Genomic DNA, 24477 nt, shown 5'->3' on the forward strand with positions numbered 1-24477 from the left:
AACCAGCTTGCTCGCTGGTCCTGATCGCTGGAGGGGCTGTCTAACAATCTCCCAGCCATCCCATCCATGTCGGATCATTGGTGGGATCGCTGGGACATCGTTATGTGTAACGGGGCCTTAAGAGGCCAAGTGCATTGTTTTTACACGTTATTGATATTGTTTGCTTATCTGCAGCAATCACTGTCTGCACAGAAGGCTCAGGCAGTCAGTCTCTAGTAGGATAAGTGGAGCATGCAAAACCAGTGGGCAGACCGGAGCCTCTTGGCCACACCAAGGGTGCACAAAGCCTCATAACTAGCATGCCTGATTAAACTCTGGGTTTTGCAAAACGGAGGCAGTGACTTGTCCTCTTTCTGACGCTCAAAAGGCTTTATATTATAAAAGCCATTTATGGGTCACACATAGCCCCATCTAACATGGTTAGTCTGCAGAGCGGTGACATCATTGAGAAAAAATAATTTTGCTACTTGTCATATGAGAAATAGAAGTTGATTTAAAATTTTTGCTTGTTGGGGAAAAAAAAATGTATATAGAGAGGGGATTATTTTTTCATTGGTTCCCTTTTGGGACTTGATTCAGTGTAAAGGCCCTGTCTCATAGCGAGATCACCGGTTTTTGTGACGCAACAGCGATCTCGCTACATGTGACACGCAGCAGCAACCGGCCCCCCTGCTGGATATCGACATATCGTTGATCGTGCTTGAATGTCCTGGGTCATTTTTTCATCGTCGGCATCCCGCTGGCCAGCATGCATCGCTGTGTTTGATGACGACGAGCGACCTCATTGGTGACGCACAACTCGGGGACGCAGGCTGGAATTGTTCAGAATAGCTGCCGTGTGACAACGCACCAGCGATCCTTACCACGTCGTATCGTTGTCGGAATCGCTGGTGCGTCACTAAGTGTATCGGGACCCTTATGCTGTAGTATTGCAGCCTATTGTATAATTACTGGTCTGCAATGATAGACAGCCATTACTTAGGCTTCATAGGAGTAGTCGCATGGATGACACAAGTGGCCTTCAGTAGGCCTGTTTGCCATGACAGCCCATTGGTGTCCCGTGATTGGCAGTGGATGGGTTTTCAGTGCTGCCTGTACAGCATGCCTCCTGTATGGAGTGAGCTTAGCAGTTAGTGCACCCACATGGCACCAGGGGGTTAACAGGTAATAAAACATTTTTTTTTTTTTTTTTTTAAGGCGTATAATACTAGTCCACAGGGCACATGAACATCCCGTATTGCTGTCGGACACTCGGCATTGTCCTATCATTCCTTGCCTATGGCATTGGCTAAGAAAGGTATATACTTTTTCAGGCAGATTCTACTACCTGAGAGACCTACCAAAAAAAAACTTTCCAATGAATGCATTTCCATGTAAAAACAACTTGCTGTTCATATGTTCAAACTTTTTGAATGACTTTTAACTTTCTACAATAAAAGTCAAAGGGAAAACTCAAAATATGCTTAGATGTCTTTCTGAACTTTTTACAATTGGAGTAAAATAAATAAAACTTTATGGGGAAACCCATAAAAAAAAGCGCCATGTGGGTGGATGTGTGTGTGTTCTGGGGTCTGCTGTCAGATCACTACTGTCAATTTAAGTTTTTGTATTTGGCAACTGTTGTGCAATGTCCATGTGCCTTTTGTATTTCTTCTTAATCTTCCCAATAGAAAGGTATTAAAGATGCATGAGAAGCCTTAGATCCTTGTAACTTTACCCCTGCCTATGACAGATTCTTGCTTTTCTATTGCAAGGATAATTATCAAAAGTAATTTACTGCAACATGAGAAGCCCGTTTCCTAGAGCTCGCCATACTGAAGGCTAGATTCATTGCATTGCGGTCTGTCATTAAAGCAACAATTACCCACCATTTGTGGCTCTAGTTCATCTTCTCTTCAAGCTGTAGCAAAGCATAGCTTCTAGAACATTGCATCCGTGGTTCAGTGTTATGGAGAAATTGGTTTTGATTAGGTAGATACAAATATATGTATTGTGGTATTTGACGTTTTTCACGGCATGTCTGAAATCTGTCGTTTTTTTGGTCAAATTTGTGCTGCAATATGGAACCTGTGTAACGTTACAAACTTTCACGTTGTACAGCAATTGTCGCTGCTTATATACATTCAGTGGTGCGTGAAAGTTTGACAGATTTTTGTATGTAATGTTTAGATCACAAGTGAACAAGGGAGAGTGGCAAATTTAGCAGGTGAAATATCCTTGGGTATAATTTTCTTACTTTGAAAAATGTCCTCGTTCAAAGCCGCATCTGTCAATCATTCATTTTTAATGTAATGCACTTTACAGTAGCTTGCGTTATGCTTTTGAGTTTTCAGTGACGTAGCTGTACTGATGGATATACCACAGTTGGGTGTTTCAGCTCTTTCGGTGGCTGAGGGCACGTTGGTACTTTTCCATTGAAGGTATTATGAGGCTTGCACACCACTAACTTGCTGCTGTAAAGAGCATTACTGTTAAACAGGATAAAGTTGCACGCAGATAAGCCTTTGCCCTTGACATAGAAATGGATTTATTTTTGTAATTATTCTGTGTGCTAGTATGATGCAGTAACAAAGGGTAAACCTCACAGCTGTTATCTAATGCTAATATCGCATTGCTACTTGCAGATGGGGGGAAAAATATGCAAGACTGAACGACCCCAGATGTTTGGAGTCCTACTTTCCATCCTGTTCCTCCTTGTGTATTTTTATTCCTCCTCACCGCCAATTAAAAAAGAATAAGATTGTCAGGGAGTCGCTGAACTCTATTAAAATATGCATAGATCTACATTCAGTTGTAGGCGGGTGGAGCCACAGACCTGGTCCGCTGTCAGCACTATTGAGGAACACTGATTTTACTTGTTTGTTAAAAAGAAACAAATCTGTATCTGTTTGTAGCAGCCATTGACAAATGTGTTTCCACCCCCCCTTCCCTCAGGTCCCTGGATGATGCGTTTACTATGGCTAGCGGCGACCCCCTTGAAGGTTTTCATGAAGTAAATCTTGCTTCACCCACAACTCCAGATGTTGGCGTTATCGACATAAAGCCTCAGGAAACTACTACCTCGCCTAACATCATCTACCGACATTTAAGTGTCGGTTCAAGTCCTATCCAACCAAACACATTAAATGCATCAGACCTACCAACACAGCCTGTATATTCTTCTCCAAGACATTTAAACTGTCGGGATATTAAAGGAATAAGGTGAGACAAGAGACTAAAGGGTTATTGATTTTCAGGCTGGTAATGATTTTGAATAACTAAATAAGAATTAGAAGTACAGTGTATGAGAAATCCAGCACATCCATCCAATAAATGTAAAATGAAAAATCTTTATATCAGGATCCTGACAGCGCCGGCGTACAGCCTCCGCTGAGCAGGGACTCACCCGCACTGTAGGGACCCCTGGGGACCAGGACAGCCAGAAAGTATAGGTGCACAGGACCTGAGTGATGAAGTTTAGCAAGCCGGCACAGGACCTACGGTCATGTGACTGCAAGGGGGCGGGGCTTAGCGTACTGCTTTCAGAGAAGACAGAGAACTCAGAGTCAGGCAAAACTGAGGTCATTCACAGTACGGACAGCGAGGTACAGGAGGGATAAACAGACGGGAGGTCAGACAAAGCCAAAGGTCATACACAAGAGGGCGAATCGGTACCAAGGGGACGAGCAGAGAGAAGTTGGGTCACAAGCAGAGAGTCATACATGAGAGGTAGCGCCGTACAAGAGGGACAGGCAGAACTCGTAACAGGGACAGAACCGGATCAAAACCAAACAAGCAAGCAAGATAACAGGCACAAGGCACACGTATGCACAAGGTCAACTAACTCAGCCGAGGGCAGGCGTATAACTGACACCGGACCTAGGTAAAGTGAGCATTAAATAGCCGCCCTCTGCCAGAGAGAGGCGGAACAATTAACCCCCAGTCTGTTCAGGACGGGTCAAAGCGAAACCCCCTCCTGGATCATGACACTTTATTTGGAATTAATTAAAAACCAAAGGGATTCACTCTGCATATTAAAAATCTGCCGCATTTCTGGCTTTAAAACAAAAAAAAAAAAGGGCCCGGAGAGTTTTTGATTGATCATCAGCATGGTGAGCACCTTTCCTCCCCTCTTTCTCTAAATAATGATTTCTTTTTTAAATCGTTGCTTTTTCTGTTTACAAGGCTGCAGCAGTTACAACTGTGTCTATATCATGGGACTGTTACTTCAGTATGGCTGCGGGAGTCATATCCAGTGTCTTGCATGGGACTGCTGCTTCAGTCTGGCTGCCGCAGTCATATCGTGTGTCTGTAGCATGGGACTGCTGCTTCAGTCTGGCTGCTGCAGTCATATCATGTGTCTGTAGCATGGGACTGCTGCTTCAGTCTGGCTGCCACAGTCACATCCTGTGTCTGTAGCATGGGGCTGCTACTTCAGTGTGGCTGTCATATTCTGTGTCTGTAGCATGGGACTGCTGCTTCAGTGTGGCTGTGACAGTCATATCCTGTGTCTGTAGCATGGGGCTGCTGCTTCAGTGTGGCTGTGACAGTCATATCCTGTGTCTGTAGCATGGGGCTTCTGCTTCAGTGTGGCTGTGACAGTCATATCCTGTGTCTGTAGCATGGGGATGCTGCTTCAGTGTGGCTGCCGCCATCACGTGGTTTAAATGGGATGTCAGTCCCTGTTGCAGCCCTGTAAACATGATGGGAGTGCTGCAGAAATGGCAGCGTTGATGTAGCATGGAATGTATCTAATTCTTACATTGTTTTATAGCAGGGGTGGGGAACCTTATTTTTTATGCCAAGGGCCTCTTGATTATTTATACCATCCTTCGGGGGCCGTATAAATCACACACTAACTCCGTCCACAAAGTACGTTCTGGCACTGGTATCCGTGCGTAATCCGATCATTGCTCGCACCTTAGGCCATGTGCACACATTGCGGATTCTGCTGCGGATCCGCAGTGTTTTTGGCCCTGCGGATCCACAGCAGTTTCTGCTGCGTTGTACAGTACCACTATATAGTCATTGGAAAATAAAAACCGCTGTGCACATGCTGTGGCTTTAAATCCGCAGCATGTCAATTCTTTGTTCGGAATCCGCAGCGGTTTTACACCTTCTCCATTGTACTGGTGTCAAACCGTAGGGGAAAACCGCAGGCTACTCTGCAGGTAAAACGCAGGTCATTTGACCTGCAGACTTAACTGTGGATTTAGCCAAATCTGCAGGGTAATCCGCAACGTATGCACATTCCCTAAGAGCCGATCAAAACATGATCTTTACCCCAAAATCTTATTGGTAAAAACATAATAATCTTTATATAGCGCCAACATATTCCACAGCGCTTTGCTCCGGGAGCATTAATTTCTTTTTTTAAATCATTGCCTTTTCCTTTTTTTGTTTATAAGGCTGCAGCAAAAAAAAAAAAACAAGTCAAAATCCAAGTCATGAAGGGGGTTAATGAAAAATCATGCTCATGTACATCATGGAATGCTGAGATAATCTTCTAAGGCTGAGTGCAGACGTACTTTTTGGCCCTGCGGATTTTTCCACGCAGAATGGAAGAAATCCGCAGGTCAAATGACCTGCATTTTTCCTGCGGATTTCTTCCATTTTTCCTGCGGTTTTATTGCGGTTTTTGTGCGGTTTTCCACTGCCGTTTTCCACCTGCGGATTTGGTGACAGGGGAGATGGAAAACCGCACAAAAGAAGTAACATGCTGCGGATCTTGTACCGCGGGAAAACCGTGCAGAAAAATCTGCAGCGTCTGCACAGCATTTTTTTTTTTTTTTTTTTTCATTGATTTTAAGGCTACTGTACATCACAATGCGGATATGCAACGTTTCTGCGCGGTAAAATCCGCTGCGGAACCGCTGCAAATCTGCATCGTGTGCACACAGCCTAAGTGTGCCCCTGCTGTGTACTGTGCAATGGCTGTGTCTCACCATGCAGAAACATGGGCTGATCATACCACAGCTCCTGGGGAAGGGGAGCTGAAATGAGTATATAGACATAGCATGGGATGGCAGCTGATTCTTTCTGTGAGCGATAATATTTTTAAACAGGCAGTGAAATGTTTTCCCCCAGAGTAACCAGCAGCTGCGATCCCATGCTGTGATGTTTATATATTCTTTTATGTTATGTTCTCCCATGAGCCTGCACAGAAGTAGTGCTTTACTTTCTACATGTAGAATGTGTAACCACAAGTTTTGTTTTTTCTGTAAATTGGGCTCTGATATTTGATATAATATATTATTGATCAGGTTCAAGTGATCTATTACTGCAGGGACGATAAGTCACATTTCCCAGCATCCATGAGTGGTGGTCACTAGTGATGAGCAAATGTACTCTGATAACGTGTTAGGCCTGTTTCACACTTCAGTTTTTTGTGTCAGTTAAAAGCCGTCAAAAAGGCGGAAAGCGGATCCGTTGTTAACTGATGTGAACGGATACCACCGGATCCGTTTTTTGACGGATCCGCCGAATGAAGAATTTTAAAGGAACTGCTGCCCGGGAGAGAGAGAGATTTTAGTTTCTGTCTGCCATAAATGATTTCAGGGTTACATTTCCTCCTGACTTCATTCCTCCGGGCATGCGCTCTATAAAAAATGCGGATCCTGCAGTAGAAAAAAACGTTACATGGTCCGTCCAGGCATCTCGGCGGACGCAAAAAAATTGACGGATCCGCAAAAAACCGGATCCAACGGATGGCCATCTGTCAAGATCCGCCGGTAATGCAAGTCAATGGGGAAAAAAACGGATCCGCCAAAAAAATGGAGGATGTTTTTTTGCAAAAACGGCGGATTTTGACTGATGGTCAAAAACGGAAGTGTGAAACAGGCCTTATCTGAGTATGTTGGGCTTGGTGGAATAATTCTTAGAGTCCCTGCGGCTGTATATTTTGCAGCTGACAGCCACAACACGTGGGGATTGCCTGTTTGTTATCTGAGCACGTTCGCTCATCACTAGTGGTCACTGGACATGATAAAATGATGCGTGGAAAAAAACTTCCAATTTTTCCCATAAAGTAGCAGTTAACTCAGTTATTCTGTATGAATTGTTTTGTTTTGTTTTTTCCTCACTTTTTGTAAAACGTTTCTGACATGCAAATATTCTATATCATTTACAGCACTAGCCAAACAGACACTTTATCTTGTTCTACCTCTGGATGTCAGACATGTTCTCCCAAACGTGGACGAAAGAAGGACAGCAATCGGGCAGAGCGGGAATTTTTGCAAGGAGCAGTGATGGATGCGATGGATGGACCAGATGATATCCTTAACAGGAGTACAGACAGCCTGTACCGTTTACGGAGCCCATCTGTACTAGAAGTCCGAGAAAAAGGAAATGAGAGACTAAAAGAGGAACTTGCTAAAGCGCAAAGAGTAATCTTAATGTGTACATGTACTATTAGTAATGCTTATATGTTTATTGGCCGTACTCCTAGATTTGTTTAGTTACTGCATTAAAAAACCTTTTTACTGTACATAAATTTATGACACTTGGTCTTGATCCTTATCCCAATGCCACTGTAATTTTACGCAGTGCAGTTAAGGCTCCTGCGATCTATCAGGAGCAGGTCTAGTGCCTGGATGTCAGACATAGCTGTGGACACTGGGGAGAACACAGAAGTTGTTTAATACCACTTCTGTCTTCTCCTTTTGGTGGATTCATTTCTAGTGCTGATGATTCTATAAGACCTTGGCGATCACTTGATTACTAGGTTTCTGCTGGCATTTCAATGCTGCTGGGTCTTACCGATATCAGCAAATGTGTCACTGGCAGAGTTGAACGGCTGAAATTTGTACCCTTAAAATGGTACAGCCTAAAGCTGTTTTATTACGTACTACTGCTCTTTTGTTTTCTACAAAAAAAATAATCCCTCTTGTATGTACAAACAGAGCAATAGTTATGACTATGTAAGCACTGTGACTCAAAACTAAAAAAAAAAAAAAAAAATCCCTGGGAAGCAAGACCAAAATTTTCTGCATCATTAGGACGTAAAAAAAAAATGTACTCTCAAAGAAGTATTGATGTGTTGCTTTAAAAAAAAAAAAAAAAATCTATGAGGCTCACTACTAAATGTTGTACTTTCCAGGAGCTTAAACTAAAAGATGAAGAATGTGAAAGACTTTCCAAGGTTCGGGACCAACTTGGGCTTGAACTGGAAGAGCTGACAGCCAGTCTTTTTGAGGTGGGTAGCTGAAAGTAACATTTGGAAAAAATTTGATTAAAATGTCATCAGTATCCTTCATGAAACAAGAGGGGATTATAGGGAGAAAAATGGGAAGCGGAAGCTTCTAAGTGTAGTAGTTAATTATCAAAGGTATATACTCAGTGTGAATACACTCACCTATTTGGTGTCTTGAGATACTGCATGTAGATCCAATCTCTGGATCACTCCATTCCTGTTTCCATTCAGTTTGCTGCAAAGATCTGGGAACTAGTGAGAGCACTGGACAGTGCTTTCATAGGTTATAACACTTGGTGAATGTTTTTCCCAGCAGTATGCGCTCCTGAAGGATGATGATGGAACTTGATATTTAGATTCAAGGATGACTTTTATTTTTTTATTTTTAATTCAAAAATAGAATACAACCGGTTTCGACTGCTAAGAGTCTTCCTCAGGTATAATGTCAAGAATATAAACGGATCTGTCTGAACACATTTTATAGCAGATCTCCCTGCATGTGGTTTTGGGTGGGGGCTGAAAGGTCTGTTTTTCAGACACACCCAGATACTCAGATATGCAGGATTTTGCACTCTGAGGAATCGAGCAAAACTCACATACCAAATAAATGTTACACAAAAAATTTCACACAAAAAAATTTTCACATAAAAAAACAATTAAAAAGTATATATATAAAAATATTCCAAACTTTTCACACTAAATTATTTTTTTTTTTTCCCTTTTTTCTAAAAACACTATAAATAATATGTGTAAAATTTCTTTAAAATGTTATTAAACATACTGAAGTGTGATTTGATACAGAAATATAAAATCCTACAAACATGTACATTATAGCAAAATTAAAACTCTTCCTTAAAACTCTTTCTAATTTAAGTATCATATGCCCTCTATAACATCATTTAATCCATCCGGGTATAATGTACCCAGACGGAAGATCCAATATGATTCTTTCCGGTTTAGCTTTTGTATCCTATTAGTACAATTCTCAGGTATTTGCTCCAGCGGAGTCAAAACCGGTTGTATTCTATTTTTGAATTAAAAATATAAAATAATAAAAATCATCCTTGAATCTAAATATCAAGTTCCATCATCATCCTTTAGGAGCGCATACTGCTGGGAAAAACATTCACCATCAGTATCCTTCATGACGGCACACAAAGAGGCTGACTCCTGACTTTTGTAAATGCAGGAACAGAGATTCAAAATGGTCCCACTTGAGCCTCTCACCAAGGGTTTCCTGTTACTACAATGGGTCAGGAATAAGACAGTCTTCATGGACTGTACGGGGAATGACTTGATGAGCAGCCCCAGGTCTGGAGGTTCTTGCCTTCTTTTCTGCTTCCACTGCCTCTATTGATCCACATTTCTTCTAGCCACCCTCTGGACTAAAGCAACATGTGACAAGGGGAGTAGTGTGTTAGTCTTGGGTGCCCAGCTCCTGCTTCTGCCTGGATGGGTGTCGTTTAGTGGTGGCTACTCGTTTCCAGTTTCCCTGCGGGTCATATGTATTGATGTCATTGATTTTATTCTTCCCATTCAGCTGGCACTTCAGCACCTGTCTTGCCCTTTGATGGTATTTGGATGTTGCGGCTTTCCTTGCCTCCTCATCTTGGTTACAGTATCCCTGTGGGATGCCGAGGTACTTGTAGCATGTCTGTACATCTGTTATGTGCCCTGCTGGTAATTCCACTCCATCAGTCTTGACTACCTTGGTTCTCTTTATTACCAACTGGCCGCATTTCTCCAGTCTGCATGACATCTCGATGTCTTCACTGTATATCCTTGTGAGGTGAATCAGTGAATTGATTTCTCGTTCATTTTTCGCATACAGCTTGATGTCATCCATGGAGAGGAGGTGGCTGATGGTGCTTCCACTCTTGAACTTGTATCCATAGCCTGACTCTGTAATTATCCGACTGAGGGGGTTCAAGCCTATGCAGAACAGCAATGGCGACAGTGCATCACTCTGGTATTTGCCGCATTTGATGGTCACTTGTGCTAGTTGTCTTGAGTTGATTTCCAATGTTGTTCTCCATAGCCCCATTGAGTTTCTGAGGAAGATTCTTAATTTCCTGTAGAAATTGTAGAGAGCCTAGCTTTCACAGATCGATGTGTGTGTGTGTGGCATTGAGTTATAGGCTTTCCTGTTGTCAATCCAGGCTGTGCTGACATTGGTCTGTCTGTCCCAATGCCTTTCTGAGGTGGATTCATGTACTCGTTCATATGGTTCTGTAGCTTGGTGGCTTTGATGCCTGACAGGAGTTTCCATGTTGTTGTAAGGCTGGTAATTGGGTGGTAGTTGGATGGAGCTGTTCCTTTGTTATGATCCTTCATAATCAGCACTGTTCTACCTTATGTTGGCCAAGCTGGGTGGTGGCCTGCTTCTAGCAGTTGGTTCATCTGCTTTGCAATGCGATCTTGTACCACTGTTAATTTTTTTAGCCAGTAGGTGTGGATCATGTGTGGGCCAGGTGCTGTCCAGCTCTTCATGTTCTCGCTGTTGGATGTCTGCTTCTGTAATGGTGACTGGTTCTTGCTCTAAGTGGTTGCTGTGTTTCATTCTCAGATCTTGCAACCACACTGCACTGGTGTTCTGTGTTTTTTCCTTTTCCCATATGTTCCTCCAGTATTGTTCAGTCTTTGCTATTGGTGGAGATGCTGCCTTTGTGGTGTTACTCTATAGTTTGGAGTACACCTTGGATGGTTTTTTGGAGAACAGGGCATTTATTGTCTTGTCCTCAGCTTCTCTAGTGTATCTCCCTAGTCTTGCAGCGAGTGCTTTGAGCCTTTGTTTAGTACTCTCTAGGGCAGTGTTCCCCAACTGCGGTCCTCAAGAGCCTCCAATAGGTCATGGTTTCAGGATTTCCTTAGTATTGCACAGGTGATGGAATGATTGCCTGTCCAGGTGATGCAATGATCATCTTGGCAATACTATGGAAATCCTTAAAACATGACCTGTTGGTGGCTCTTGAGGACTGGAGTTGGGGAACGTTGTTCAAGGGCTTCAGTTGAGATCAGGCCTTTGTACTTGTCCAGCTTGGTATTATTTTTTTATCTTAACACCCTTCTATATTTCTGTTAGTTGGCTGACTTCTCTTTGTGTCACCTTGATCTTTGCCTGAGGCCTTCTTTTCCAAGGGACATGGACAAGGCAAGAGAACCTGGATCTGATGAAATGCTACTATAACAGTAGACCAAATGAGAGAGGATATATGAAGCGTATGAGGAAACACTGGATGGATACAAGACCTGCAAGTCCATTGACTGAGAAACAACTAGTTACCCAACGTTTCAATGTCATGGAGAGATATCACAACTTTGAGATGGATCAGCAGCACTGCAGGTCCACCCCTTGTGAAGACCTGGAAGAACAACATGTGCAACCCCCTGAAAATACTGATCTAATCCTGCAACTAGAGAGCACTGCAGCTGATCTGAAACAGAAGATCTTATATAAATAATAATAATAAATTTTATTTCTATAGTGCCGACATATTCCGCAGCACTTTACATTTCAGAGGGGATTTGTACAGACAATAGACATTACAGCATAACAATAATCACATAGATTATACCAAGAGGAATGAGGGCCCTGCTCGCAAGCTTACAGTCTGAGGAAAAACGTAGACACGAAAGGTGGGTGGTAACAATTGCCCTGATTGTTTGGACCAGCCATAATGTTAAGAGTGTAACAGTACAGACCCAGAGGGCTAATGGATGCATAAAGCATGTGGGAACATGATGCGGGGAACCTGGTTATGGTAAAACATTTGACTGTGCTTAAAATTGTGGGGATTGGGGACTAATCGTATTGACCTGGGAAGTGCATTCCAAAGAATTGGCGCAGCACGTGTAAAGTCTTGGAGACGGGAGTGGGAGGTTCTGATTAATGAGGATGATAACCTCAGGTCATCAGCAGAACGGAGGGCACGGGTAGGGTTAAATTAAACACCATCAAAACCAGAGATGACTGTCGAGAAAGACAGTATGCTGGAAGGTGCCAATAGAGCACTTGCATCAGTACCTTCCACCACCATAATGCAAACTAATCTCTGCTACTGCCTCAGCTTTCATGGAAATGCTTGGCTATACAATCAGCAAGAACAACAGAAGTACCCCCTTTGGAAAAGAAGACTGGAGACAAAGATCAAGGTGATGCAAAGGGAAGTCGGTGTATATATTTTCTCTACCGCTTCATTGGGAGACACAGGAACCATGGGTGTGTGCTGCTGCCACTAGGACGTTGACACTTTGCCGTGAAAAAAAATGTTAACTCCGCCTCCGCAGTATACACCCCTACGACCGGCTGCCGGACAGTCAGTTTTTGCTTAGTGTCAGGAGGTGGACTTTGGTCTCTCACCAGACCCATGCTTGCCTCAATGTGCGTCGTTCCCTTTGGAGGGATACAGAGTGGATCTGTCTCTACTGTATTCCCACATAGGAGCTATGAGTACGGAGTGTACTGCCACCCTGTATCCTCATAGTTCCCATAGGCAGGACCTTAACCCCTAACACAGAAGCGTGTTTAGGTGATCGGACCCGGTCCTGACCTCCGTCTCCCACCACTCGCCCATCAGATCTTGATGGTTGAGGGAGACGTCCTGCAGAAAAGATTTGGGACAGCGATCTTTTCTTTCAGGGAAAACTGCTTCCTTTCACAAGGTGAGCAGAATGCAAAGGGCTACAGCTTTTTTGCATTTTAACTTTTTTTTTTCTTTTTTTTTAATTAGCGTTACAAGAAGAAGGAAGAAGTAAAAGGTAGAGGGCTCCTGACAGGTAACCTTTCAGGAGAAGTTCGGTCCTTTTCCCCCAAAGCTCCTGCGGTCCATGCAGAGCCCAACGGTGTGCTCCTTTCTAGCAGACCTCGGAGTTCTGCGTTCCGGCGCAGCCCCCCCAGCATCTTCTTCTGGGACTGGCGCCATCTTGGTACGAAGCACTTCCGGGGTAGGCGCCATCTTGGTACTCCAAAGGTCCCGGAACCTAGTTCCGGCTTCCGGTGGGCATATGAATGCTTCTGGACAGCAGAATCTGCTGTCCACACCGCTCTCTCCCCCTCTTTGGGTTGGCGGTGTTTTCTCTGGAGCGGGATCCAGCCGGCCTTCCTGACGGTGGTATCTGGGGCACAGGTGCCGTGAGTCGCTGCGCTGTCACTTTCTCTACACCACTCTCTACTCTCCTAACCGCCAGCATCAGTTATTGGGGGGGGGGGGGGGTCTGGGACTGATAAGGGGGGGTCTGATAGGGGGGGTCTGGGATTGATGGGGGGGGGTCTGATAGGGGGGTCTGGGATTGATGGGGGGGTCTGATAGGGGGGTCTGGGATTGATGGGGGGGGTCTGATGGTGGGGTCTGGGATTGATGGGGGGGGGGGTCTGATGGTGGGGTCTGGGATTGATGGGGGGGGGGTCTGATGGTGGGGTCTGGGATTGATGGGGGGGGGGTCTGATGGTGGGGTCTGGGATTGATGGGGGGGGGTCTGATGGTGGGGTCTGGGATTGATGGGGGGGGGTCTGATGGTGGGGTCTGGGATTGATGGGGGGGGGTCTGATGGTGGGGTCTGGGATTGATGGGGGGGGGTCTGATGGTGGGGTCTGGGATTGATGGGGGGGGGGGGGTCTGATGGTGGGGTCTGGGATTGATGGGGGGGGGGGGGTCTGATGGTGGGGTCTGGGATTGATGGGGGGGGGGGGTCTGATGGTGGGGTCTGGGATTGATGGGGGGGGGGGGTCTGATGGTGGGGTCTGGGATTGATGGGGGGGGGGGGTCTGATGGTGGGGTCTGGGATTGATGGGGGGGGGGGGTCTGATGGTGGGGTCTGGGATTGATGGGGGGGGGGGGTCTGATGGTGGGGTCTGGGATTGATGGGGGGGGGGGTCTGATGGTGGGGTCTGGGATTGATGGGGGGGGGTCTGATGGTGGGGTCTGGGATTGATGGGGGGGGGGGTCTGATGGTGGGGTCTGGGATTGATGGGGGGGGGGTCTGATGGTGGGGTCTGGGATTGATGGGGGGGGTGTCTGATGGTGGGGTCTGGGATTGATGGGGGGGGTGTCTGATGGTGGGGTCTGGGATTGATGGGGGGGATTGATGGGGCGTCTGGGACTGATAGGGGTTCGGATAGGGGGATCTGGGACTGGGGGGGTTGGGTTTGATGGTGGGGTCTGGGATTGATAGGTGTTCTGATGGGGGGGTCTGGGATTGGGGGGGTCTGATGGGGAGGTTCTGATTGGGGGGGGGTCTGGGATTGATAGGGGTCTGATGCGGGGTTTGGGGGGCTCTGGGATTGATGGGGGGGGGGGGATTGATGGGGCCTCTAGGATTGAATGGGGTTCTGATAGGGGGGATCTGGGACTGGGGGGGTTGGGTTTGATGGGGTCTGGGATTAATAGGTGTTCTGATGGGGGGGTCTGGGATTGGGGGGGTCTGATGGGGAGGTTCTGATTGGGAGGGTCTGGGATTGATAGGGGTCTGATGCGGGGTTTGGGGGGCTCTGGGATTGATGAGTGGGTCTGGTAGGGAGGGTCTAAGATTGATGGAGTATGATGGGGGGGGGGGTCTGAGATTGATGGGGTCTCAGACCCCCCCCTTATCAGACTCCATCAGTCTCAGACCCCATCAATCTCAGACCCGCCCCTTATTAGATTCCCCCCCCTTGTCAGACCCCGAAGTCGCTGCCAACTGGACAGCCTCTCCTTCGGTGGATCCGCCAGTGTCGAAACTAGTTACTAATACAGTCCTTCCGCTCGCCGTGGGGGCAGCTCTCAGGGATCGTAACTACATTACGCCTTTGCCTCAACGACCGGGGGCACAAGCTCCTTTCTCCCTCAGTCCAAGTTTCGTCGATACCCCCTGAAACGAAAGGTCCAACTTTTTCGTTCCTTTCATCGTACTCCGACAACAGACGCTCATGCCCAGGGTTCATAGAGATCGCAGGTGCCTAGGTATAAAAAGAAAGTTTTCTTTTGAGTCACCCCTTCATGGCGTTCCTGTAGCTCCCACAGCAAATCTGCCAGGCCTGGGGCAGGCAGATCGTTTTCAGCCTGACGCCTACAAGGATCCCAGCTTTTTTCCCAAGCTAGGAGGCCATCTTCTCTTCTTCAGAGACATTTGGCAGAGTTCGGTCGAAGTCACTTGGGTAAAAGAGGTGGTATCCACAGGTTACAAAATAGCTTCAACTCGCTCCTGCAAGATCTTTTTTTTTTTTTTTTTTTTCCTTATCCCCGCCTCCAAGAGACGCTTCTCTTGCTCAGGGTTTTTCTTTTTTTTTGCAGCCATCAACTCTCTTCTCAGTTCTGGAATAACGGTATGTGCACACGGTGCGGATTCTGCTGCAGTTCTGCAGCAGATTTGGCCCTGCGGATCTGCAGCAGAACTGCAAGTGATGTACAGTACAATTTAAGGCTATGTAAAACAAAACGTAGTGCACATGCTGCAGATTTTTTTGCGCAGATTTGCTACTTATTTAAAACTGCAGCATGTCTCTTCTTTTGTGCAGTTCTGCAGCAGTTTTACACCTGCTCCATTATAGAAATCCGCAGGTGAAATTCCACAGCAGAATTCGCACCGTGTACATACCCTAATCATTCCCGTTCCCGAGCAGAAACGTTTCACAGATTTTTACTCAAACCTGTTTGTTGTGATGCCAAAGAAGGATGGCTCAGTTCGGCCGATACTAGACCTCAAAATGCTAAAGTGGGTTTGCCTACATTGTTTCAGGATGGAGTAGATTCGCTCGGTGATTGCTTCTATGGAGGAACAGGAATTCCTGTGCTCCATAGACATTCGGGACGCCTACCTGCAGGTTCCTATTTTTACGGGACACCAGAAATTTCTGCGCTGAGCTATCCAGCAGGATCATTTCCAGTTTGTGGCCCTACCATTTGGTCTGGCAACAGCCCCCAGGGTGTTTACAAAAATTATGGCGGGAATGGTAGCCATTTTAAGGATCAAGGGCATAGTGCTTGTCCCGTATCTCGACGACATTCTTGTCAAGGCTCCATCCTTCACTCAGGCTCAGGAAAATCCGTGGTCCTCGACACCCTGTCCCGGTGTTGGTGGCTTATCAGCAGGGAAAAATTCTGCCTTACGCCAACCTTAGCGCTTAAAGTTCTTAGGCATGCTATTTGACGGTCAAGGGTCTTTCTCCCTGAAGGGAAAAGGACAACCCTCCAGCCGGGAATTCTCTTGTTAGATTCTCGGCTCCTGTCTTTCCGCTCTGCCATGAGGGTCCTGGGGAGGATGGTAGCAGCCTTAGAAGCAATCCCCTTTGCTCTGTTTCGCTCCAGAATACTTCAGAGAGACATATTCCTTCAGTGGGACAGGTCCATCCCTTCCCTGGATTGCTTTTTTTTACCCTTCTATCCAAGCAAACAGTCCCTCAATTGGTGGCTAACTTCCCCTCTTGTCCATCTGGGTCGGTCTTTCCTTCCCGTCTATTGGCAGGTGATAACTAAGGATGCCAGCCTCCTAGTCTGGTGTGCGGTATTCCGTCAGCTGATGGTTCAGGAACGTTGGTCGACTCAAGAATCATCGCTGTCGATCAACGTTCTCGAGTTAAGGGCCATCCTTTAATCCCTCCTTCACTGGGAAGGACTCCTCAAAGGCCAGCCGGTCCGGATTCAGACGAACAATGTCACAGCAGTGGCATACAGTGGGGAAAAAAAGTATTTGGTCAGTCAGCAATAGTGCAAGTTCCACCACTTAAAAAGATGAGAGGCGTCTGTAATTTACATCATAGGTAGACCTCAACTATGGGAGACAAGCTGAGAAAAAAAAATCCAGAAAATCACATTGTCTGTTTTTTTTTTTTCATTTTATTTGCATATTATGGTGGAAAATAAGTATTTGGTCAGAAACAAAATTTCATCTCAATACTTTGTGATATATCCTTTGTTGGCAATGACAGAGGTCAAACGTTTTCGGTAAGTCTTCACAAGGTTGCCACACACTGTTGTTGGTATGTTGGCCCATTCCTCCATGCAGATCTCCTCTAGAGCAGTGATGTTTTTGGCTTTTTGCTTGGCAACACGGACTTTCAACTCCCTCCAAAGGTTTTCTATAGGGTTGAGATCTGGAGACTGGCTAGGCCACTCCAGGACCTTGAAATGCTTCTTACGAAGCCACTCCTTCGTTGCCCTGGCGGTGTGCTTTGGATCATTGTCATGTTGAAAGACCCAGCCACATTTCATAATCAATGCCCTTGCTGATGGAAGGAGGTTTGCACTCAAAATCTCACGATACATGGCCCCATTCATTCTTTCATGTACCCGGATCAGTCGTCCTGGCCCCTTTGCAGAGAAACAGCCCCAAAGCATGATGTTTCCACCACCATGCTTTACAGTAGGTATGGTGTTTGATGGATGCAACTCAGTATTCTTTTTCCTCCAAACACGACAAGTTGTGTTTCTACCAAACAGTTCCAGTTTGGTTTCATCAGACCATAGGACATTCTCCCAAAACTCCTCTGGATCATCCAAATGCTCTCTAGCAAACTTCAGACGGGCCCGGACATATACAGGCTTAAGCAGTGGGACACGTCTGGCACTGCAGGATCTGAGTCCATGGTGGCGTAGTGTGTTACTTATGGTAGGCCTTGTTACATTGGTCCCAGCTCTCTGCAGTTCATTCACTAGGTCCCCCCGCGTGGTTCTGGGATTTTTGCTCACCGTTCTTGTGATCATTCTGACCCCACGGGGTGGGATTTTGCGTGGAGCACCAGATCGAGTGAGATTATCAGTGGTCTTGTATGTCTTCCATTTTCTAATTATTGCTCCCACAGTTGATTTCTTCACTCCAAGCTGGTTGGCTATTGCAGATTCAGTCTTCCCAGCCTGGTGCAGGGCTACAATTTTGTTTCTGGTGTCCTTTGACAGCTCTTTGGTCTTCACCATAGTGGAGTTTGGAGTCAGACTGTTTGAGGGTGTGCACAGGTGTCTTTTTATACTGATAACAAGTTTAAACAGGTGCCATTACTACAGGTAATGAGTGGAGGAAAGAGGAGACTCTTAAAGAAGAAGTTACAGGTCTGTGAGAGCCAGAAATCTTGATTGCTTGTTTCTGACCAAATACTTATTTTCCACCATAATATGCAAATAAAATGAAAAAAAAACAGACAATGTGATTTTCTGGATTTTTTTTTTCTCAGTTTGTCTCCCATAGTTGAGGTCTACCTATGATGTAAATTACAGACGCCTCTCATCTTTTTAAGTGGTGGAACTTACACTATTGCTGACTGACTAAATACTTTTTTGCCCCACTGTATATCAAGTACCAGGGGGACCCGGAGCTCCCAGGCAACGGCCGAGGTATGCCGAGGTATCCCAAAATCTTCAGCTGGGCGGAAGCATTGATTCCAGCAATATCAGCAGTTCACATCCCCGGCATAGATAGCAGGGCTGCCAACTTCCTCATCCAGGAAGGGCTTGCGGCAGGGCATTGGTCTCTACATCAGGAGGTATTCCGTCAGATCTGACTTCAATGGGGGACCCCGGATGTGGACTTTCAGGCGTCTCGGCAGAACAAAGGTCCAACTGTTTGTCTCCAGGTCCCGCAATCCTCTCACAGTAGGGGTCGACGCTCTGGCCACTCCATGATCACTGTTCACACTCCCTTACCTGTCTCCATCCCCCCCTTCTCTCCTTCCCAGGTTTTTTGAAAAAGATCAAGGCGGAAGGGGTACCGTCATACTGATCGCTCCGTATTGGCACAGGAAGGCCTGGTTTGAAGAAGTAATCAATCTCCTCACAGACGCCCCCTGGAAACTCCTTGACAGACCAGATGTTTTAGCCCAGGGACCGTTCTACCCCCCCAAATTCTCGGTTGCTCAATTTGACGGCATGGCTGTTGAAACCTTGATACTGAGAGCGGCCAGGTTTTCAGATCGGGTGATTATCACAATGATCCAGACTAGGAAGCCATCCTCCTCCAGGGTCTATCACCGAACCTGGAAGGCTTACTTTAGTTGGTGTGAATCTATTCACATCATACCCATGTCATGTTCCTTACCATCCATCCTAGCTTTCCTTCAGGCAGGGTTAGATGCTGGTCTTGCCCTCAGTTCCTTAAAGGGCCAAGTATCAGCACTCTCTATTCTTTTTCAGAAGAATTTAGCTTCCCGTCCGCAGGTTAAAACCTTTCTTCAGGGGGTGGCACATACATCCCCCTCCGGACAGGTCTCCAGTGGCACCCTGGGATCTGAAACTGGTCCAGTAAGCTCTGACAGATTCGCCCTTTGAACCTCTCCCGGAGGTTTTCATGTGGTATTTCTTGTAGCCATCACCTCTATCAGACGTGTCTCAGAGCTGGCGGCCCTTTCGTGTCGCCCTCCCTTTTTGATTTTTCACCAAGATGAGGTTGTTTTGTGGCCTCCCCCTTCCTTCCCAATGTGGTGTCTGCCTTTCACCTGAATGAGGATATAATCCTTCCTTCGTTCTGTCCTGCTCCAACTCATCCTCTGGAGCGCTCTTTGAATAAGCTAGACCTGGTCAGGGCGATAAGGGTCTATCTGACTAGGACCGCCCCCTCCAGGAAAACAGACTCGCTTTTTGTCATTCCGAGTGGTGTGAGAAGAGGACTGCCGGCCTCTAAGGCTACAATCGCCCGCTGGATCAGAATGGCTATTCTGGAGGCCTACCTGGTTAAGAACAGAGCGCCTCCTTCTGGGGTTAAAGCTCACTCTACCCGGGCAGTGGGCGCCTCCTGGGCGGTGCATCATAGGGCATCAGCCACGCAACTATGCAAGGCAGATAACTGGTCTTCTGTTCATACCTTTTCAAGGTTTTATAAGGTCCATACTAACGCTTCAGCAGACGCCAGCCTAGGCAGAAGAATTTTTTCAGGCGGCAATGGTGAGTTCTCCGACCTGAATAAAGTTCCTGTTCTCTCCCTCTCCAGGGACTACTTTAGGACGTCCCATGGTTCCTGTGTCCCCCAATGAAGCAATATAGAAAGCAGGATTTTTGGTTGCTTAGCGTAAAATCTGTTTCTCTGAGTCTTCATTGGGGGACACAGCACCCGCCCATGTTTATATTACTTGTTATGACTATTTTTGAGTGGCTTGTTATGCCAATATCATGAATGTTCCTACTGCGTTCTCACTAACTGATTGTCCTGCAGCCGGTCGGAGGGGTGTATACTGCGGAGTTAACTTTTTTTTTCATGGCATAGTGTCAACCTCCTAGTGGCAGCAGCATACACCCATGGTTCCTGTGTCCTCCAATGAAGTCTCTGAGAAACAGATTTTATGGTAAGCAACCAAAAATCCTGTTACTCCTATATCTAGTAATTATTGTTGATTGAGTTACGGCCATCTACCATTAACTTTCCCACCAAATTAAGAATACATAGTGTTTCTCTGCCAAAGAAAGGTAGTCTTTCCAGACCCTGTTCTTAATTTTTATCAGAATTAGCTTAATTTCTAGTGAAAGAATGTTTGACTTTTTTACCTTCATTTAATGGGTTGCCTCCCAATCAACAGTCACAGGTAAGTTCTAAACATCATGATAGAGTTAAATAAGCTAATCTACTGTTTTTCATAGTTTGGCTGACTAGCAAAATGCCTACTTCGCTGGGCCTTCAGGTCGAAACTGTAAGGTGCTATTTTACTATTAATGTCATCTAATGGCTAGCAAAAAATGTAAGGCATCATGTATATCAATTTATATCTGTTCCAGGAGGCACACAAAATGGTTCATGAAGCAAATGTAAAACAGGCCACGGCTGAGAAGCAGCTCAAGGAAGCACAGGGAAAGGTATGTGATTAAAAATGTAAGGCTTTCTTTCATTTGATATTTTAGTCTTCATTAAAGATCAAAATTGTTCAGCTACCTTTACAAACTTTCTGCTGTTTGCGATAAGCACTGTAGCGAGAACAATTGCTCAATGCTACTCGTATAACAAATTGTTTCTTCAGTTTAGCATCTTTTAATTCTTATTAGAACTCCCTCAGTGCTTCAGCTTCCATCTCAGACAGCCAGAGTTGCAATATAGCAGAGCTATGAGGGCTACTGCAATGTGTTTGTTACGAGACCGTTAAGTTCTACTGTACTGTTAGTTACGGGTATCAAACTTAAGGGCCTGTCACACTAAGCGATGTCGCTGTAACATCACTGGTTTTTGTGACGTAGCAGCGATATTGCTAGCGATTTCGCTATGTGTGATATTTGCCTCCGACCGGCTCCCCCGCTGATTATCGCTGATCACGCGACAACGTCCTGGACAGTTTCTCGTCGGGCGCTTCCTGTGGCGCCGACCTGCGACGCGTGGACGCGGGTGGGAGGATGTCAGGATCGCCTCGTCTGACAGGTAAGTAACGACCCCCGACCGCTGCTATGTCGCTGGTGAGATCTGCCTGTGTGGCAGCTCACTAGCGACCACTTAGTGATGCACCAGCGATCCTGACCGCGTCATATCGCTGGTCGGGATTGCTGGTGCATCGCCAAGTGTGACAGTACCTTTAGTGTTTCCTTTCATTTAAAATAAGATCTGGTGACAGATTCTCTTGCAGATTGGTGTCCGGACCATAGTGTTTAACAGCTTATTTACATATAAGAAAAATGTAGCTTTCCCTGAAATAAGACACTGGATTACAGACAGACAAGGCATCCTTTTATTTAGCCTCCTATAATCTACATTGGAACACTGGTTACTCTACCTGGACATGGCAGAAAGAAGAAACTCATCGATTGCAGCTAGGTTTCTGAGGAGGCAGGTAATCAAAAGCCCTTAAGTGACTACAAAAGACCTGCTGCAAGATTTGGTGGCACTTATCAATCTAGAGGACAGCTGTAAAAACTATCACTAAACAAGAAGTAAACCATGTACTATTTAAAATAAATTATTTTATTTTGAAACATAATAAAATCCTTAAAAATGCTACTTGTACATAATCACTGTCAACATACCCCAATAGGGGACACCAAGCACAAAAAAGTTGAAAATAACCTATGCCAAACCTAGATTAATTGCTGTGCACATAATATATCCAAGTGGAGAAAGAAATCAACTATGGAGTAAAGTAGGCGATATACAGAAATGGTTAAAATTTCAATAAATTATTGCGTAGGGCATTTCTCATATAGCCCATGTATACCTGTTTAAATAATCTCCAAGAAAATCTCAATACAATTCCCACATCAAGCAAAAATAGTTTAAGATAGTTATCCAGTCTACACTAGAATCCATGAATGGTATATCAGCAAGTTACTTACTGGACTGAGAGGAGTGAAGTGTGTGACCGTGGTGGTTGTGAGCCCCTGCACCCTGACGCGCGTTTCACCCGCTTGCTTCTTCCGGGGGCGACATTCTTCCGGAAGTGCCATTTTTTTGATATTTGGACAATTGTGGTCTAAAAGATTTGGTGGCAGCAGGCACGGACGTTGAAATTCTCCCTGTCCAAACTCCATATTGACTGAGGAAAAAGCACAAGAAAAGTTGGCTTTAAATGAGGACAAAACCATATAAATAAGCCACAGAAGTATTGGGGTTCTGTTCTATGGCGAGAAGAAGCCAATATACGGTAAGTTTTCTAGACAATGAATCAGAGATATGTTTAAAGGAAGAAAATGAAACGTATGCTTAAACACACTACCTACATAGACTTATGACAGTTGCTCGATGATCTCTGTTCTCCGGCACTGGACACCTGCAGCATGTGGAGGGCAAGATAAATTTAAAAAAATTCTAGGAGAAAACATGATGCCTTCTGTGGGAAATCAGACGCTTGGGCAACATTGGACCTTCCAACAGGACAGTAACCCCAAGTTATTTAAATGGTTCTTGTTACTTTGTTTATTGCAAACAACAAAGTTTCAAAATTGTTATGATAAACTTAATTTTCAGTAGGGATATCCTTTTGATTGTAACTTCGCTTTCTTTCAAAATAACTTGGATTTATTCTAGAAGTGTACATTTTGAGTATTGCTTCCACAGTCAGATTCACGTGAGTTTTGGATATATTGAAGTGTATTTTTTTATTTAACAGATTCTTCTCATATAAAAGATCAATTTCAACAAGATCACTCATAAGTGTATGCAAGTAACCTGTGGGCTGCCTATCTGCAATGCAAATTCTGAAAACTGCTAAAATGCTCTGTCAAATGTAAAGAAAACAAGAGTGCAGTGATTTGGAAATCTTATAGCCATGTTTTATTCACAGAAGAACTTAAAACACAGATCAAAAGATAAGGCCACATGCACATGTTCAGTATTTGGTCAGTATTTTACATCCGCACATGTAAGCCAAAATCAGGAGAGGGTGATGAATACAGAAGAGGTGACGTGTTTCTATTAGACTTTTCTCTGATTGTTCCACTCCTGGTTTTTGCTTACAAATACTGAGGTAAAATACTCAACGTTTGACTGTGGCTTAAAAGTTTCGACTTTTTTCTATTTTATTTGAAAAAAATAACTAATTTTAGAAATTGACAGCAACACATCTCAAAAATTGGGACCGTGGTAACAAGACTGAACAAGTGGTTTTAATGATCAGCTGGAGGGTTAATTAATAACTAAGTCACATGACACTGTATATAAAGAGCAGTGAGAGAGGCAGAATACCACCATTTACAGTAGATATCATAAGATCCAGAGATTCTAAAGAAGTCTTGGACAAAGGCGATAGTCGTTATTGGATGCTCATTATCAACAGGCCCTTAAAGAGAACCTGTAAGCAGGATTGTGCACAGTAACTTGCAGGCAGTGTCAGGTCAGCACTGTTATACTGATTACAATGATACCTGGGTGATGAAATCCGTCTTGTGGTTGTTGTTTATTGTTTGCAGTTTTGAGTTAATGACATGCTCGTGCTCCGGAGCGGCCTTTGGGGCGTCTTCATGTGGCGCTCTGATTAGGTATTCATAATGCAGACTAGTGACAGGTCACTGATCCCTCACTGACCTGCCCCCTAGTTTACCTAATTTTTGCCAGAGCTGTATATTCATTAAGAGACCACTGCAAAATTCTCTGTTTGTCTGATTTTTCTCATTATAGGTATATTTTTGAGTAAAATGTAAATTGCTCTTTTATTCTATAAACTACTGACAACATGTCTTCGAATTTCCAAGCAATACATTTTGTATTTAATTTCAGAAAATGAGAAATGGTCAAAAGAACAAAAAAAATACAGTGCTTGCAGACCTCAAATAATGCTAAGAAAACAAGTTCATAATCATTTCGAAACAATACTAATCTTTTAACTCTATATAGGAGAACGTTGTCAAATTCTGCGCCGCTGAATCACTGTAGTCTAAAAATATTAAAAGTGGTCTTTATTCAACGCGTTTTAGAGTTTCCAAGAACTCCTTCCTCAGGAA

At 44.9% G+C, this 24477-nt stretch overlaps 1 protein-coding gene across 2 annotated transcripts in view; it reads left to right on the forward strand.

Moving 5' to 3' along the window:
- The window catches only part of RAB3IP (RAB3A interacting protein), a 91976-nt gene that overhangs the window by 24283 nt on the left and 43216 nt on the right, over positions 1–24477 (forward strand). For both annotated transcript variants that reach the window (XM_073555516.1, XM_073555515.1), the window contains exons 2-5: positions 2935–3201; positions 7109–7364; positions 8078–8173; positions 20839–20916. In XM_073555516.1, coding sequence (XP_073411617.1) covers positions 2957–3201; positions 7109–7364; positions 8078–8173; positions 20839–20916 — 675 coding nt within the window. In that variant the 5' untranslated portion in view covers positions 2935–2956. The remainder of the gene's footprint in view (positions 1–2934; positions 3202–7108; positions 7365–8077; positions 8174–20838; positions 20917–24477) is intronic.

Source organism: Dendrobates tinctorius, unplaced genomic scaffold, assembly GCF_039654945.1.
Source record: "Dendrobates tinctorius isolate UK_male_01 unplaced genomic scaffold, ASM3965494v1 ptg000224l, whole genome shotgun sequence".
In the NCBI taxonomy this organism is placed as follows: domain Eukaryota; kingdom Metazoa; phylum Chordata; class Amphibia; order Anura; family Dendrobatidae; genus Dendrobates; species Dendrobates tinctorius.